Source organism: Schistocerca gregaria, chromosome 2, assembly GCF_023897955.1.
Source record: "Schistocerca gregaria isolate iqSchGreg1 chromosome 2, iqSchGreg1.2, whole genome shotgun sequence".
Lineage (NCBI taxonomy): Eukaryota > Metazoa > Arthropoda > Insecta > Orthoptera > Acrididae > Schistocerca > Schistocerca gregaria.
This window is the reverse complement of record NC_064921.1, coordinates 390,775,533-390,789,608: the sequence shown is the minus strand read 5'-3', so window position 1 is coordinate 390,789,608 and position 14,076 is coordinate 390,775,533. Positions and strand designations below refer to the sequence as shown.

Below are 14,076 nucleotides of genomic sequence, written 5' to 3'. Positions count from 1 at the left end.
CATCCTTGCCAGGATAAAAGCTGCTCTTGCTTCTCAATATAAAGTTACCACAGGCTGGATCTTGTGTGAAGGAAAATGTTTCAGTTGGCCCCAGTCTACGAAATTGTCAGTGTTGTTCAGATGAAGCAGAAAGTAAACTGACACAAAGCTCTCTTCATGATTTTCAAAGGTAAAGATGTTAGAACATTAGCTCATTGTTCCAACAGTCTGTGATATTTGGTTTGTGCACAAGGCATATGTGAATACTTACAGCACAAAACTGATACACCTCATGCAGCTCCACAGCAGACCATTTGGTCCAAAGCTACTTGGGGGTCATTTTCTTGCCTCTGCAATTTAGAAACAATTGATGCTGGGTAGTGGTTTGTTTAAGCTCTAACCTGTACGTCACATTCTTGACAGTAAACAACTCAAACTAGTCAAATTTGGTGCTTTCAGTGTCTAAAGGTGCAAACACATTACTTACATATGTATTCATTAACCCAGGCAATGGCGCTGGTTTGAGACTCCTGCTGTTGTGTTTTGCCTTGTTGAATGAGAGCTTCCCACTATTCCATTTTATCTGATATATCATTTTCATTTTCAGGTCATTAGCTATCTTCAAAATACAAGAGTCAGTAAAACTACCGTGAATGCAACTGGCTGATATATTTACAGTTTGTTTCAAAAAAATACTGTCGTCAATTTTAAACTGTCATTGTCAATTGCTGATTTAGATTCTTCGAGTAGCCCCAATTTCTTTTCAGTCAAACCATTCTCCATTTCATGACACACTTTTGCAATCAAGACAACAACAGAACAACATTGCAACAATGAAAGTGCAGGAACTGATCACACTTTTAATACGTTCCTCAAGTCACATGATGCCTTGTGTAAGCAGGTAATGTTATCTAGCAGCTCTCCTACAAGAGCAGGCGACTGACTTCAAACAGTCATCTCCTTGGAAATAATACACTACATTGTGAAGTAAAAAATCAGAAAACCTGCACTTAGATTCTACGAGAGCCGACTGCTAGGGAAATCACAACACGCCCCAGAAAATTGCTACTGCAAATTGTTTAGTCATTTTATTAGAAACTGAAGGCATTAATAGTCTTACACTGCAAATATCCACAGTATGTAGTTCATAAATTTATTATGTATGTCCATTCTGACTAGTAAAAAAAGGATAACAACAAATCTTTCTCTCCTCTCAGGGCATAAAACTCAAGGAATCTGTCCGACACATTTTACACAGCACATAACAATAATAATGATAATGAAGTACATCATTAACCTTTCATTTGTTTACAATTCACTTAAAGCATCTGCAGAACATTTAGATCACAGTGGTTCCAGTACAAAAATAACAGTTCTTTTTAAAACAGCACTCATTGCAGAAATGTCAGTGAGTCACATGCCCATTCACTTCTTCACTTGCTTGGGATTTCTGCCTCCTCGACCTAGCTGTCCTGGTCTCCCACCACGTCCTCCAAATGTGCCTATGAAACAGATGAGAAACAAGCTTAATCAGAAACCTTCACATACACTATGTGCAGTTAGTTTTAAAGGTACTGTTATTGGTTGGGGGTTCAAGGTTTGAATAATATGCTAACAGCATGGTGATGGATTTTTTCCCTTGTGTTTGGGTCCACAGTCACGAAACATTGATTTGAAGGAGACTTGATTCTACTGAGGCTATGTAATATTTGAAGAAGGCACTTTATTCATCACTCTATGGTCTTATTCAAATGATATACAGCCTCATTGGAAATTCTTTCTATATATGGATGGCTGAGCACACAAAATACAGTATGAACCTTTCCAACACGTTAAAGTTTACTTTTTCACTTCTCATGCGCATAGAAATCACGTCTAATGAGGCACACGTTCAAGTTATTTCTAAAACCAACTTTTCAACCTGCTGAAGATTTTTCATGATTTATGTAATAGTTAACATCTTTCTGTCCTTCTGACTGGGGCAGAAAGTCTGAAAACTTCCCTGTAGCACAGTAATGGTTTTTCAATTTTGCTCAAAACTGATTTCGAGAAGCATCAGCAGATGTACTGGCACTCGTTGAATCATTTTGTTAAGTTAGAAAGCCACTACTTTTGAAGGAGTCAGTTGCTATTTAAGTTCAGATCTGAGAGTGCACAAAATGTTGTCTTTTTTCCTGGAGTAGTGCCCGGAACTAAATATCAGTAAAAATATTTACAGAGATATTTTTAGAAGAGATTTTAAATTAAAATCTAGTGTGTCAAATGTATGCACGTTCATATTGTGGCAAACTCTTCATGTAGATGGTGAGTACTGATAACGCCGATGGAATTAAAAAAGGTTTAACAGAAAGAAATATAAGTGCTAAGCACTGGCTCAAACAACAAGAAGTAGACTACTAATAATGTCTTACTGTAAAATGTCTGAAAAATTGTTAGTATTAGTAGTAATCTAAAATTTGGATCCGATTCCATACCTACGCATAGGTCTATTAAAAGGAAAAATAGTTGGGCATGTAAGCCAACATCATATCATATTGTATTTAAACCTTGTCAAATACTACAAGGAATCACTCATTTAGTGTAAAATCTAAATGACGATTACTATAACAGGACCCTCCATGTAAGCTGTGGCTGTACTACAGCATGCACAACATGCCATTTAGGCAATGAGCCTACACGATTCCAGTATTACATTCATACTGACATTAATATGATACACTTATGTTAATTGATGGTAAAACATAGATATGAAATCTTGAAAGATTGTCACTTATCACATTCTATTTCACTGTACTGATTTGTGCGAGGATAAATCATCAGGGAACAGTAACCAAAAAGGAAACTAATGAATGTAGAGCTGCAATTATATTCATCAAAAAATGCCTTTTGACAAATATTGTACCCATGTTTGCCACGTAAAAATAAAGGTATAATATTATGTTTCTTAAGAAATGAAAGTGTTCTGAAAAAATATGTTTTGTAAGAAGAGTTGAAAGTGAAATATAAGGAGCTCACTCTTACCAAAAAGGCGAAACGGTGTGTCCTACTTGTTACTGGGCAAAATGCTAAATTGGGCATACCTCTGGTCAATGTGTGAAACAGCTGACTATTATATTGATTTGGACAGACAATCTGTTAGTGATAGACATAAGAAAGTGTTCATATACTAATAATCCTGCAGCAGAATTCCAATTTTATGACAGTAGTAAATCTACCAAATATTCCATTCTCAAATGAAGAGCTCAAAGTGTTAGAAAATGGGGTAAAATACAACTTACATCCTTCAGTTAATGATAAAAATTTTAAAAGAGCAGTTGAAAGCTGAGTGTTCATTAGCATAGGAAAATTACATGTCCTGTAATATAGCTAAATTTATTAAACAACATATAAAAGAAACAACAAAAGACTGTCACAAATAAAGCTTCCAGCCCGTAATGCTTTTGTCAAAAGTAGACCACACACACACACACACACACACACACACACACACACACACACACACACACACACGACCCCCATACATTCTTTCTAAAAATCCCCGACAAAAAAGTAATGTTCATTATGTATTAAATGAATTTAAAAAAGAATACACTTATTATGAACACAAAATCATCTAGGTTTAAACCAACAGAAGATACACAAAAGTGGCATACTATTTAGCCTGATTGTCAAATACACCAACAGCTGAGGTTAATTACTTAGTCAAAAGCTTAACTGCACCATTAATAATAATTACATCTTCTGTGAGAAATATATAATCAAGAACAGTGTTGAATTGGTCAGATTTTTGAATGAGACCCATGTTAGTGATAACACTGCTTTATGCTCTTTTGATGTAGTGAATTTATATACTTATGTACCAATTGAGGAGCCATTGAGAAGGAGAATAAAGTACTTATAAAAGTACTTTTAAGAAAAAATTACAAACAAAATTACAAATATGCAGTTCTGTCTTATTGTGGGAATGTTTCTGAGAATGATAAAAATGTTACTTCTCTTGAAAAACTGTTTATCATTTCAGACTGATAGCAGGTTGAGTAAAAAACATGACATTAGTCAGGAGTTTATAAATGATCAATCTAGAGTTTACAGAATCAGTTGTCAGCAATGTGACAAAATTAATATCAGTCAGACAGGTACGAAACTAAGAATACGGTTCAAATGACAGCAATACATATGCTTTATTCACCAAGTTGAAAGCACATAATCTTACACTAGGCAACATCTCATCTCGTCTCTGAGGGAACTATTACAGAAAGTTCATAAAGGTATTAATATGAATTTGCTAGAAGAGACAAATTTTCACAAACTTATTTCACACCCAGATAGAGCTCTTTACGAACAGATTGACTTAAACCTTATTTGAATAACAAACATGATTTGAATAACTTTCACATGTAATCAAAAGAATCATATTTACTCGAATCTAAGCCGCACCTGAAAATTGAGACTCTAAATTCAAGGGGAGAGAAAAGTTTTAGACCGCACCTTGAAATCGAAACAAAGTTGGTCCACTGTAACATAAGACACAATTTAGGTCGAATGGATGAAGATACAGCTACTGTAATTTGGTTCAAGTCGTAAGCTTAACATTTAAGCTTTACCAAGTAGCCATTGCTATGTGTCAGGCGCTCCATCTGTATTTATACTGGTACCCTTCCGTTTTCACGTGCTTCGTCTGGTTTGAATCGATTGCTTATTTTGCTTTGATCTGATGAGTGCCGTTCTCTTTGTTATAGGTGTTTACGTCACTCTAAGCTGAAAATGCATTAAAGTAATGTGTCATGCATTGTTTGTCGCATTCTGATAATGCGTGTTTATGACATGTCGTCGCTCGCGGCAAGGCTTGCTTTTGTAGGCGCTACCGCCACACAATAATAAAAAAAAAGAGGAATTTTCTCATAAGCGAAACAATGGCAAAGACTCTGCTATTTGTTGTTACTTACACTGCTGCTTTCTTTGATAATGATCAACAAGAACCAAATAATAGACGGCCTATGATAGAAGATGTTCTGACAGAGTTTAGCAAAAATTTTTCTCCGTTTGAAAATCTTTGCAGATGCCTCTTTAGTAAATTAGATTCTGCACAGATATTACAGTCATCTTAAGATTTAAAAAATCTAGTCAGTTGCCATGCTTCATTTCTGACTGTATCACCATACAGCACAAGAATAATACGAATATAAACATGACATGATATGTATATTCTTCCGTGTTTGCTGTTGTCTCACTCTAGTTTTGTAGTTTATTAGGCAGACAGGATTTAAATAAGATAGCAGCAAACACGAAAGAATACATGGCATAATGTTTAAATTCTTCTACCTTTTCTTTTAATTTATTTACTGACGCAGAGGTTTTGGCGCCAGTATTTATCTTTGTGCCTGCAAAGCATGCCTGTGTAGTACTATATATATTTGACGGCAGAAGTTAGTTTTGGCGGCACCTGGCAACATTTTTCAAAACTTCCGTTTACTCTGCACTCGATTCTAAACCACAGGCGGTAATTTGGATTACAAAAACTGGAAAAAAGTGCGGCTTAAATTTGAGCAAATACGGTATATTAGTGACCTGCAGAAGTGTGGCTACAGCCTAAAATAAAAATGTCTTCGATCCCACTTACATCCCCGCACATCTCCATTTTGGTTGCTGTTCCCTGATATTTTGTCCTTACACAAATCAAGACAGTAAAACAGGATGTGATAGGTGATACCCTATTCAGGACTTCATATTTAACCTTTTATATTACCACTGATCAACATACAAGTACATCATTCTAATGTCAGTACGGAGTAATACTGGAATCACGTAGACACATTTAGGGAGGGTGGTTATACGACTAAACAGTGAGGTCACCAATCCTGTGATTGAAAAATTACAAGCGTAAGATAGAGGTGTCCACTGAAAGTGTGTGGATCCGGCTAGAGGGGTCCAACTATAAATCAAGGCATCTAAAAACACATAGTAGAAGGTATGAAAGGGTAAGCGAAATCCAGAAAGTGGAAAAACACAGGGATATAAGAGCAGTCTTCGCACGGGGAGTGATCATGTGTTCCTGACCAAGAAAACATCAAGAGGGGCCCCAATGAGAGCTACACTGCCCCTGCTCCAGAAGTAAAGCAAAACTTTATAACTGAAAAGAAAAGCCACTTTCATGTAAGAAAACTGAGGACCAGTTCAATCACCTGTGAATCATCTGCCAATATTAAAGACTAGGAAGGGCCAAAAGAAGAGGACATTCACCAACATATGGGATACTGTCAGTCTGGCTCCACAACCACATAGTGGGGGGTGGCCCATTAAGCAAAAGAAAACAATGGGTGAGCCTAATATTACTGGTGTGTACACAGCATAAGACAGTGGACTCCTTCAGAGAGGAGTGGAAAGAAGAGCGCCAAATTACAGTAATCTCCTTGATTGTGCGAAGTTTATTACTAAGAGCGGTAGTGCTCAAGATGTCGTTCCACTTTTGGGTAAAGAGAGATCTGACGTATAGCCACATATCTGCACCTGGAATCACGAAAAGGAATGGGGCGTACATATCTACCTCTCAAGCCAAACAGTCAGCTAGTTCATTCCCTGGGATGCAGACATAACTTGGGAGCCAGATAAAGACAACTGAGCAGGCGACATGGCCAAGGGCAGAAAGGAGGATATCAGAGACCAAAGGGTGATGATACTAGCATTGGTCCATAACCTGCAGGTTGCTAATTGAGTCAGTACATATTCAAACATTGTGGGGGGAGGCCTGAGTAACAAAATGGAGGGCCCTGTCAATGGCTAGCAGCTCTGCTGTGAACACAGTACACGATCCCGGCAGTACATGGTGTTCCATACCAGTAGGAGACATAAAAGCGTATCCCACCTTATGTCATTTCAGAACAATCAGCATAGGAAATGATAGCACTATGGAACTCTTCAAGGATGGAACTTACAAGATGCTGGAATATCATACGGGCAATGGAGGACCTTAGGACTGTGGAATAGGTCAGCCCTAATCCACAGTTGTGGCACTATCCAAGGAGGGGTGCAGGAGGAAAACAGGGCACTTTTCAGTGAGAGGAGGTGGAGATGCATTCCAACTGGCAATCCCACCAAAAGGTGGGTATCAGGAGCGAGGCATTCCTCATTTGCAAAGAGGACAGGGTACACGGGATGGCTAGTGAATCGTCGAATGGCATTTGAGTAAGAAATCATGATCTTGGCTTTGTCGTATTTGTAGAGGAGGGAATCCTTACTTCTGTGAGGAGACTGTCGACAACTAGTGCAAAAGGCACTGATAGCCTGATGGAAGGAGCCACTGAGCCATAAACTTGACAACCATAATCTAGTCTGGGCAAAACTGCAGGGCATTGGAAAGAGCCCATAGCCCATGCAGAGACCCGTCAGATGGAGCTTTGGAACTCGTGTTCAGAACGTGGCTTAGAGTGGGAGCTGTATCTACATCTACATCGACATCTACATCCATACTCCGCAAGCCACCTGACGACGTGTGGCGGAGGGTACCTTGAGTACTTCTATCGGTTCTCCCTTCTATTCCAGTCTCGTATTGTTCGTGGAAAGGATTGTCGGTATGCTTCTGTGTGGGTTCTAATCTCTCTGATTTTATCCTCATGGTCTCTTCGCGAAATATACGTAGGAGGGAGCAATATACTGCTTGAATCTTCGGTGAAGGTTTGTTCTCAAAAATTTAACAAAAGCCCGTACCGAACTACTGAGCATCTCTCCTGCAGAGTCTTCCACTGGAGTTTATCTCCGTAACGCTTTCGTGATTACTAAATGATCCTGTAACGAAGCGCGCTGCTCTCCATTGGATCTTCTCTATCTCTTCTATCAACCCTATCTGGTACGGATCCCACACTGCTGAGCAGTATTCATGCACTGGGCGAACAAGCGTACTGTAACCTACTTCCTTTGTTTTCAGATTGCATTTCCTTAGGATTCTTCCAATGAATCTCAGTCTGGCATCTGCTTTATCGATGATCAACTTTATATGATCATTCCACTTTAAATCACTCCTAATTGCGTACTCCCAAATAATTTATGGATTTAACTGCTTCCTGTTGCTGACCCGCTATTTTGTAGCTAAATGATAAGGGATCTTTCTATGTATTCGCAGCAAATTACACTTGTCTACATTGAGATTCAATTGCCATTCCCTGCACCACGTGTCAATTCGCTGCAAATCCTCCTGCATTTCAGTACAATTTTCCATTGTTACAACCTCTTGATATACCACAGCATCATCCGCAAGAAGCCTCAGTGAACTTCAGATGTCATCCACAAGGTCATTTATGTATATTGTGAATAGCAACAGTCATACGACACTCCCCTGCGGCACACCTGAAATCACTCTTACTTCGGAAGACTTCTCTCCATTGAGAATGACATGCTGTGTTCTGTTATCTAGGAACTCTTCAATCCAATCACACAATTGGTCTGATAGTCCATATGCTCTTACTTTGTTCATTAAACGACTGTGGGGAACTGTATCAAACGCCTTGCGGAAGTCAAGAAACACGGAATCTACCTGAGAACCTATGTCTATGGCCCTCTGAGTCTCTGATCAGGTGCAAAAATCATCAACATGCAATGCCAGAATAACCAGAGGCCCAACAGAGGTTACAAACCCATTGATGGTGATAAAGAGTGTGACACTTACACAGAATCCTATGGGACATTATTCTCCAGGATCCGAGGCGTGCTGAGTGAAGTGCCAAGTCTAACACAGCTGGTAGGGTAAAAATGTGCGGACAAAAATCAGAAGGGGGTTGTGAGAGCCCCAGTCATGGAAGGTAACTAAAATGCGATGGCGCCAAGCCATGTCGTATGCTTTATGTAGGTCAATAAGGTCTTGTGGTTAGTAAAAGACTCAGACTACCATTTCCAATCTGAGTAAATGGTCAGTTGTAGATCGAACTTTCCGGAAGGCACATTGGTACGGGGACTTAAAACACAAGATTTGAGTACCCAACATAATCGGAACCTAATCTTCCTCTCTAGCAGTTTACACAGTATGTTGCTCATGCTAATCAGTCAGTAGCTTCTCGAGAGACGTTGGGTTCTTCCAGGGCTTAAGGACAGGGATAACTATGCCATCTTGCCATTGAGAGGGGAGGGCACCAGTGAGTCAAATGCAGTTGAAGACCCCGAGTTGCCTTAGGGTAACATCCAAGTGTTGGATCATCTGGTTGTGGGTGGAATCTGGGCCTGAGGCCATGTCATGTGAAGAGGAAAAAGATTGCAAGAATTCCCATTCAGTGAAGGATTCATTGTAGACTTCAGCTTGGTGGAGGTTGAAACACAGGGGATTTCTTCAACCCATCGTTTCTGCCAGAGAAAGGTAGCAGGATAGGAAGAGGATGCCGATGCTGTTGCAAAGTGTGTCGTGAGGTGTTCTGCAAGGAACACTGGATCACTATACAGATCACCCTGGACAGTCTATCATTGCTCGTGGCCCAGAGGCTACGGAGCTTGAAGCAAATCTGCAATGAAGAGGCATACGTCTCCAGGGAGAAAACTTAGTGCTCCCAGCATTCCTTTTTACTTAATTTAATAAGGTAGCGAGCCTTATCATGGAGATGTTTAAAAACAATAAGGTCGGTCTGTGAAGGGTGTTGTTTAAATTGTTGCAGTGCCCGTTGGCAGTCCTTGCTAGCAAACTGCTACGTTCTTGGTCCCCTATGGTACCGGTCGATGACAAGGGAGGCCTGTGATAGGGGAATAGCAGTGCCAGCGGCATGAAGAACAGTGTCAGAGGCAACTTGCATGATAACAACAATGCAATCCAAGAGAGGTCTCTAAGTGCACAGTAGACGTATATGAATGCTGACTGGTACTACAGAATGCCCAAAATGGGGGCCCGCTTGCCTGGCAGCAGCAGGGGGGAATGATACAATCACCAGAAAGTGGTCACTGTCACAAAGATAATCATGCGGGGGGGGGGGGGGGGGGGGGACAATGTAGTGATGCCACGAGAGCAGCAGGAGAGGAGATCAACAGCAGAGAAGGTGCCACGAATATGCCACTGAAGTGGATAGGGCACCAAATATTTCAGAGACACAAATCGAAGTCTCTAATAAGTTGGTCGATTAGAAGACCCCTACCTGTCAAAGTGGCACTCTCCCACATGGGGTGGTTTGCATTAAAGTCATGGAGGAGGAGATACGGGGGCCGGAGCTGCTGTATTAAGATAGGCAGTTCAACATAAGGAAGAGGGCCTATCTGGAGGAGGTAGACATTGCAAATGGTGATTGTTGGGGTAGTTTGTAATCTTAACGCTATTGCTTCTAGGTTGGTATGATGGGGAAGCCAGTCACTAATGACATTTGTTTGAACCAATGTACAGACCCATCCAGAAGCTATCTTGGGGCTGGCACGATACCGACAGGATGGCAGATAAACACAAATCACTGCAGTGAGGTCATCATCAATGGACATTTCTTTAAGAGCACTATAGAATACAGAATAAGAAGAAACAGATTGTTGTATTTCAGTAGATGACTGTAATATCTGTTGCAATTCCACTGGATCATCATGTGGCGAGAGTCCAGGTTAGACATAAAGAAGCCGAGGGGAGGTCATGTCACTGGGTAAGTGGTAATCACCGACGAGGAGGGGTGACGTCCATTAAAACTGGCGCCGATTCAGAGTGGGTAGGAGGGGGCAAAGCCACCCCTCCCCCTCCCCCCCCTCTCCCGGGATGCTGGGAAGGCCTTGTTCTTGGACTACTACTACTTTGGGAGGGAGGTGGTGTTATCAGTAACAGTGACATCTGGGTTGGACAGATAGCAAGCAGCTTTTGAGATCTCTGAGTGTGGGTCCCTTATCTGACCCAAGGGAGAACATCTCTTCTCTGGCTGACAAGGTCGTGGTGGAGGAGGAGGAGGAGGAGGAGGAGGAGGAGGAGGAGGAGGAATGGCTTCTTGAGGGAAAGGGATGGGAGCTGCTGGGGTGGGGTGGGGGAGGGTAGTACAATTGGGGTGAGGAGGAGAGGGAGAAGGGGAAGGCATAACTGAGGTACAGCTAGAGGATAAATTCACACGGTGAAGTCAGTCAAACTCTTCTGGACCTCAAAGTAGTGGAGAAGGTCAAAGATCTTCATTTCCGGGATTCTTTTTTCCTTTGTGTACACTGGACACTCCAGTGAGTGGGGAGAATGTAGACCAGAGCAGTATGCATAGTTAGACAGTGGAGTGTGAGGGCTCCCCACGTGAGGAGGGTGGCCACATTCACCAAAGGTGTTAGTGGCAACGCATCATGAGGACATCTGGCAGAACTTCAAGCAACAGAAGCAATGCACGGGAGGTGGAATGAATGGTTTGATGTCACACCTGTATACTATGACCTTGACTTTCTTGGGCAGGGTATGCCCCCCAAAGGCCAGGATGAAAGTGCCAATGTAGGACCTCTCTGGACGTCCCAGACGAAATGAACGCCATGTTGTCCCAGATTAACCCTAAATTCATCACTGGAATGGAGGAGAAGATCCCTATGGAAAATTACACCCTGTAGTATTGAGAAACTTTTGAGCACTGATATTCACCGAGATGGTTCCTAAATGGTTACAAGCATGGAGGGAGGCCGACTGGCTGGCAGAACTTGTCTTTATAAAGAGGGAGCCAAATCTGATCTAATTGTAGGACTCAACTTCACCGAACTTGTACTCAACTTTTTTTTTTTTTTTTTTTTTTTTAAAAAAAGGGGGTGCATTTGGTGGTGGCAAAAGTCACCCCGTCGGTCCTGGTACAGACCAGGAACTGTAGAAAGGGTTCTCCCTTAAGCCAATTGGCTTGGCCCTCCTACCAGGGAGTAGCCAAGAGGAAAAGCCAGGAAGGTAGTGACAGAACTATTCCTAGGAAGAGACACAGCCGCGGAAGAGTGGCCAGAGAGTTTTAACTGTTTCATGCGCCAAAGTCTGCCCTGGTACCATCCAATCCAATCTGGGGCTTGGCGCCACACAGCCACAGCAACAGCCACCTGTCATGATGGCTACTGCCGGGAGTTCCAATGCCCAGAAAAGATAGGCAACCACTCCTAGGCTTCCACAAGGCATTCACAGTGCAGGTACCAGCAGTTTGACCCTTGTGTTGTCAGGGGGCTCGGCCAGGTGGGTACATAACGGCCTCACCGCAAGGACTGGCTACTGAGCAGGTGACCTAGCAAGAAAGCTAAAGGGCTATGGCGGGTAGGAAGAGGAAGGGGAAAAGGGAGTGGGAGAGGAAGAAGATAGGGAGGGGAGCCCTCACCACAGACACTAGGGATGAAGTTCTGGCTCACATAACAAATGTCAAATTTAGAGATGGACGTCCAATCCCTAAGGGGAACCAAAAAAGAAAAGCTGAAAAAGGAGGAAGAAAAGCAAACACAGCAAAATCACAATACGAAACAAAGTCAGAAGAGAATAGCCGGGCTGATATTAATAAGAACACCACAAGAGGGAACAGAAGGGGCAAAGGGAAAGGAATAAGGGCAGGGAGGGAGAAGGAAGGGTAAGGTAAAGTAGTCTGGAAAAGAATAAAGTCTGAAATAACTTGGGGACCAGTGCATGCCATACACATACTCACAAAAGATACTTCTATGGTAGTTTATTCACATTATCAACAATATCAGATAATAGGGCTTAGTTTTATGTAGTCAGTATCTCTTGTTCAAGTGGATTAATTTATAATTGCACTATTTATGTCCAGATGTTGCTGTTTCTTTTTGATAATCTTTTTCTCTTTACGCCTTGGATTACCATACACCTAGTTTTATAATATTTTTGTATGATACTTTAATGTGTGAAATAAAATATTGTTTTCTTCTGACGAATCTTGAAAGGAGGATATAAGATGAACATTAACAAAAGCAAAACAAGGATAATGGAATGTAGTCAAATTAAATCGGGTGATGCTAAGGGAATTAGATTAGGAAATGAGACACTTAAAGTAGTAAAGGAGTTTTGCTATTTAGGAAGTAAAATAACTGATGATGGTCGAAGTAGAGAGGATATAAAATGTAGACTGGCAATGGCAAGGAAAGCGTTTCTGAAGAAGATAAATTTGTTAACATCGAATATAGATTTATGTATCAGGAAGTCGTTTCTGAAAGTATTTGTTTGGAGTGTAGCCATGTATGGAAGTGAAACATGGACGATAACTAGTTTGGAAAAGAAGAGAATAGAAGCTTTCGAAATGTGGTGCTACAGAAGAATACTGAAGATAAGGTGGATAGATCATGTAACTAATGAGGAGGTATTGAATAGGATTGGGGAGAAGAGAAGTTTGTGGCACAACTTGACTAGAAGAAGGGATCGGTTGGTAGGACATGTTTTGAGGCATCAAGGGATCACAAATTTAGCATTGGAGGGCAGCGTGGAGGGTAAAAATCGTAGAGGGAGACCGAGAGGTGAGTACACTAAGCAGATTCAGAAGGATGTAGGTTGCAGTAGGTACTGGGAGATGAAGCAGCTTGCACAGGATAGAGTAGCATGGAGAGCTGCATCAAACCAGTCTCAGGACTGAAGACAACAACAACTGACGAATCAGATTTATATATATGACTTTTTCAGCTCTGTTAAACTGACTGATAAATGTGGTATGCTGGGATCACTGACAGTTTAGGAGAATGGAATTAATTAGTGGTAGATCCCTGAATATGTACTGTGAATGTAATTTTATATACTGGTATTGTTGGACACTTTATTCACATATGGCATAAAGTAAGCAATGACATTATTGTTATTTATGTTCAGATGCTCTTGGTCTCTTTTGTAGCTTTCTTGTTATAATTTAGTTTACAGCATACCAATGTATGATTTGAATCTAGTTTTATTTTGGTACACAAGATTTATCATTTAGCCTTTTACTTAAGACTTGACATTTGAGCTGTTTTTGTTACAGAAGTGTCCTGATCCTTTCTGTATAGTCTAACTGTTCTTCACTGGGACATAATAATACAAGTATGTTGTCATTTAGATTTTGTAACTGGAAGCAGGAGGAGGAGAATATACACAAAGAATAGGTATTACATATGCAAGCTTTCGGAAAAAGAGGCTCGCTCTTATGGCAGAAGAACTGAAGAGGAAGGAGGAGAGGTGAAGGAAAAGGACTGGAGAGG

The 14,076-nt window shown here is 41.0% G+C and overlaps 1 protein-coding gene across 2 annotated transcripts in view; it reads right to left on the bottom strand.

Annotated features, from left to right (window-relative positions):
* Nucleotides 1-1,052: 1,052 nt before the first annotated feature.
* LOC126321485 (U6 snRNA-associated Sm-like protein LSm4) overlaps nucleotides 1,053-14,076 on the bottom strand; it is a 57,420-nt gene continuing 44,396 nt past the window's right edge. For both annotated transcript variants that reach the window (XM_049994188.1, XM_049994189.1), the window contains exon 5: nucleotides 1,053-1,481. In XM_049994188.1, coding sequence (XP_049850145.1) covers nucleotides 1,405-1,481 — 77 coding nt within the window. In that variant the 3' untranslated portion in view covers nucleotides 1,053-1,404. The remainder of the gene's footprint in view (nucleotides 1,482-14,076) is intronic.